At 62.6% G+C, this 4,572-nt stretch overlaps 1 protein-coding gene across 1 annotated transcript in view; it reads right to left on the minus strand.

Annotated features, from left to right (window-relative positions):
• The window catches only part of EPN3 (epsin 3), a gene marked incomplete at its 3' end in the record, with an annotated part of 4,364 nt that extends 652 nt beyond the window's left edge, over positions 1-3,712 (minus strand). Inside the window, exons 1-6 of the mRNA XM_010292784.1 lie at positions 3,142-3,712; positions 2,646-2,764; positions 860-943; positions 465-572; positions 271-355; positions 8-21 (exon numbers count right to left, since the gene is read on the minus strand). Coding sequence (XP_010291086.1) covers positions 8-21; positions 271-355; positions 465-572; positions 860-943; positions 2,646-2,764; positions 3,142-3,712 — 981 coding nt within the window. The remainder of the gene's footprint in view (positions 1-7; positions 22-270; positions 356-464; positions 573-859; positions 944-2,645; positions 2,765-3,141) is intronic.
• Between the last annotated feature and the right edge of the window lie 860 nt (positions 3,713-4,572).

The raw sequence follows: 4,572 nt of genomic DNA on the forward strand, positions 1-4,572 counted from the left end.
GCTCCGCTTTGGGTTTCATATCTGAAAGAAGAAGGGAAGCTGTGGAAGAGGGGAGTGGTGCAGGGCACAGCGGGATGCTGAGCGGCGAGGATGCGCCTGGAGAACCGTGGCTTCCATCAGCACCACCCGGGCACGCAAGGGCCCGGGCAGCGGAGGGAGGAGAAGCAAGAGGCCCTTACTGTTGAGCTCCTGGGGACTGGGGAGAGACAGAGGCAAGGGAGAGGTTTCTGCCACTGTCCCAAGGTTTGGCAGCCTGCGAGGTGCCCCTACCTGGCATATCCCATGGGTCGGCAGACGTGTGGCTGGAGGGGGCTGGCGCCGGCCCGAATATATCTGCCAGCTCCAGGATAGAGGACTGCAAACAGAAAGGGAATAAAGGGGTGAGGGAAGCCCAGGGCAGACCTGCAGGATCGCCCCAGAGCCCAAGGCTGGCTGTGTGGCCATCCAGGCCCCCAGTGCTGTACCTGGCTTTTCTTCATCTTATCTTCTTCCTCCTCTTCCTCCCTGCCCTGGGCAGTCTCCTCCATGGCTCTCTGCAGCAGGGAGTTCTCCCCTTGCCAAGCCCTCACCTCCTGCCGGGACAAGGGACGGGACCCATGAGCTCAGCAACCCTGCAGCCAGCCCCTTCTCCAGGAGTCAGACCCAGCACAGGAGCTGCCACCACATCCCGAAAAGTCCCAGCGTCCGAGCAGATGGCTCCCGTGGGGCCGAGCCCGCCAGGAGAGCACTCAGCAGACAGCCCCGGAGCAGCGAAAGCAAAGCGGGCACCGCAGCAAGGCACCGTTTCGGGCTCCAGCACCCCAGAGAGAAGCCCAAGTGCAAAGAGAGAGGCGCACCCGGGGCTGCGGGGCACAGGTACCTTCTCGTGCTCCTCTTTGCTCAGCGCAAGCGCTAGCTGCAATTGTCTTTCTTCATCTGTACTGGAAATTGGAGGAAGTGGCTTCTGCCAACAGAGGAAATGGGGTGACATTTCAGCTTGCTCTCAGCTCACGGCACTGCTCGGAGGTCTCCAGCCTCACCATCACCTCTCCTGCGGCCCCTCACCTGCCCGTGCAGCATCTCTGCGCCTGTCCAGCCGGCTTTGCCTGCGGACCCCCAGCCCGCGGCCCCTGTGCTCTTGAACCAGCTCCCACTCAGGCTCCCCTGCAGCCACTGCTCCAGCTCCTTCCCCTGCCCCATCGCCTGCCACTGCATCTAGGCTGGGACGACCCTAAATTAGGCAGCCAGCATCTCCCCCAGGAGGTTTTTGGGGACTCCAGTGCAGTCGGCATAGGGGAGGGGATCAATCAGGAGCCCCTTTGCCCCAGCACCAGCTGGGGAGGAGGGTTTGCAACGCTGGCTGGCCTCCGTTCAGGAATCCTGTCTGGCCCCACTCTGCTGGGGGAGAAGCACCCAGACCTGAGGCAGATTTTAGGGAGACTGTCTCCATACCACTACGGCAGCCCTGATCGCCACCCCATAACACTCGTCCGGCAGCGCGGGGCCAACCGGGGCTGGGAACGGGGACCTCGGTGGGGGTGTACAAGCATGCACACCTGCACAAGCATGTGCAAGCGTGCACAGCCCGGATGGACTCCAACAGGCAACGCTTTCAAGAGTGTGTTCCTACAATGCTCATCGCAGCAGCACGTGAAAGCTATAAATACTCCAATTCCAGGACAAAAATAGGGATATACGCTCTGCTCCGTCTCCAAAAGAGCCATCGGGCAGGGAAGATGGGCAGCGGCAAGCGCCATCTCCGAAGCACATCCCCTGCCCCGGCAGTTGCGAGCTCACGGTGCTCAGTGCCAGCCCCCGGGGGGGGACCCACCAGCCCAGGCACACAGCCCCTCGGTCACCACGTCCCTCTGACTTTGTGTGCCCGGCCGTACCCACGTGCTCCGCACGGGCCGTGCCAGCCAGCAGCAATCTCAGCCGGTGCGCAAATAAGCCGTCCCCGGTGGAAAAGGGGCCATGGCCAGCAGATAGGAGAGGGGACAGCCCCGGGGGACGTTTCACCACGGCTGGGGACAGTGGCTCGCTTGCTGCCTGCATCCCTGCTCAGCTCCTGCCCGAGGCGAGGTGCTTCCCACGCTGTTTTCCAGCGTTCCTTCTAGCTGGGTTTGAAAGGACCAGCCGGTGGGAGAGAGCCCGGCAGCATCGAGGCCTGCTGAGCTCCCAACCCGGCACACAGCCCGGGGACGCTGCCGGCAAACTGCCGTGCTGGGCGAGGTGTTGCCTCCCAAAATCACCATGGGAAGGCAAAAGAAATTGCAGACCTTAGACCAGAAGCCCTTAATGGAAGAGGGCAACCACATCGATGGAAGAGGGCAACCAGTTTTGGGGTGGTTGTGGTGGTTGTAGTGAATCCAGAAGACTCCCCCAATTCACCCTGGGGTCTGAGAGGCTGGATGGGGCTCAGCCTGGTGCTGTCCCTGTCGGTACGAGGACGGGGAGCAGGGACAGCCCGTGCCTCCATATGCTCCCTGGCGAATTTGGGTGCCGGGCACAGCACACGCAGCTTGGTGCGGTTGCAGGTGCAACCTTGGGCAGCCCCCAAAATCCTCCCTCCTCCCAGGGAAATGACCCACCATGCCTGCAGACAAGGCAAGGTGCGGGGAGATGCCCGGCCTTGCACGCCCCGGGGTGGGCAGAGCCCCCCTTACCTTCTCTGCCTCCTCCCGACTCATGGCCAGCGCGAGCTGCAGCTGCAGCTCCTCCTCGCCCGTCGTCTGGGGCCTCGCTTGCTCCAGGTCGGAGGCAAACCGTGGGGATGAGGATGATGCTGGGAGATTAACAGAGGAAAAGGGGAAGAAGCCGCGTCAGGACTGGGATATTTTGGGGGAACACATCAGCAGCCTCCCCCAGGCCCCATCCCCATGCCCGCAGCGTGGCTTCGCCATGGGACATAGCCCCACATTAGAGCTCCCTACCACGAATGAGCTGTGGGTTTAAGGCTCGGGGCACCACCAGCTGCCGCCACTGTTGGGGTTCACCACTGGCCCAGCCAACCCTCTGCCCGCGGTGCAGGATGGAGCCGGGCTTCACTGCCATCCCCCCCAAAAGGTGGCGGGGAGCGATGGGCACCAGGCGGGTGCAAACGGAACGCAAGGCCTGCCTCCACCCCACAGCGAGCCCAAGCGAGCCGCCAGCAACACTCACAGTTAAAGGAGGAGGGCGAGCCCCGTGCCCGGCCATAGTCGTCGCCATAGGGTGATGCACGGCGGCCATAGGCAACCTGGTGGCTACCACTGCCCATGCCCTCGAGGGCCATGCGCTCCTTGGTCTGCAGCGCGTGCGCCCGTTCCTGCTTCAGCCGCTCCTCGTCCTTCAGCAGCGCCATCACCTGCTTCACCTTCTCTCGGATGTTGATGCCCTGGTCCTTGCCGTCGCGGTCCACGTACTGGAAGTCCTTCAGTGTCTGGATGGTGTAGAGGTTCTCCCGGCACTGGTGGGTCACCTTCTCGGAGCCAGTTTTGATGAGGTAGTCCAGGAGGGTGAGGGCTTTGTAGACGTGACGCCAGTTCTTGCCGCTGTCATTCAGCCGCCGCCAGATCATGCCCATGACCTCGGCGAAGGCCACCGTGTTGAAGGTGAGATCAGCGATCTCCGACATCAGGGAGCTGGGGGGTCCCCAAGGATCATTGGAGGTGGCTTCTCGCACCTTGATCTCTGCCTCCGAGTAGTTGTGCACGATGTTTTTCACCTGCCGGCGCAGCGCCGAGGTCGTCATGGCTGTGTGGTGCCGGAGACCCGCCGGCGGCGGGCCGGGACACCAGGGGAGGGGAGGGAAAAGGGAAGGGATGGACGCTCACGGCCACGGCCTCACCAGCTCCTGCAGTGGGGAATGGGGACACAGAGACCTCAGCATTGCCCCGACCACCAAGACCCATCCCCAGCGTCCTTGGGAAGCTTCTCAAGGTGGAAGTGCCCATTGTTGGGGCCTGAGGTACACCCTGCCGGGCTGCCACCTCTCGCTAACCCAAAGACACGCAGCACGCTCAAGGGGAGAAAAAAATCTCCTAGCAAGCCGATACCCAGCACCGCAGAGCCGCCAAGAGGGTTGGCTCTGGATTCAGCAACATTTGGAGGAGATCTTACCCTGCACTTCTGCTTCTAAAAGTAACCACCTGAAAATGGCAGCTCCCTCCTCCAGATCCCGGCTGCCTCAGCCCCACCATCACGGCAAAGCTGGTTTCAGGCCCCTCAACCCCCATGCCAGCCAGGGTTGGTGCTGCGGTGATGCTCTATCTGCGGCCGTACACGGCCTCGCTCGTCCCGGCCATCACCCCAAGGCTCTTGGTGCCTCCAAGGGTGAGTCGTACAAAACCAAAACCCTACTGTGAGTCAGAGCCTGCCACGACTTACCGGCGCTGGCAGCCGCTCGGGTGGGTTTTTGCAGCAAAGTCAATAATTTTGCTTCCGTGAGAGGCCGCAGGTACAGAAGCACGTGCTGCTGCACGGTGGCACATTCGGGCTGCTAGCGGGATGGATAACGCAACACCCCTCTCCCAAAAACCCCCCCAGCTGCCTGAGCCCCCTCCACATCCAGACGGCAGGGCGGCAGGGGCTGGCGTGGCCGGGAGCTGCCCT

The sequence above is a fragment of the Phaethon lepturus genome, unplaced genomic scaffold (assembly GCF_000687285.1).
Source record: "Phaethon lepturus isolate BGI_N335 unplaced genomic scaffold, ASM68728v1 scaffold38498, whole genome shotgun sequence".
In the NCBI taxonomy this organism is placed as follows: Eukaryota; Metazoa; Chordata; class Aves; order Phaethontiformes; family Phaethontidae; genus Phaethon; species Phaethon lepturus.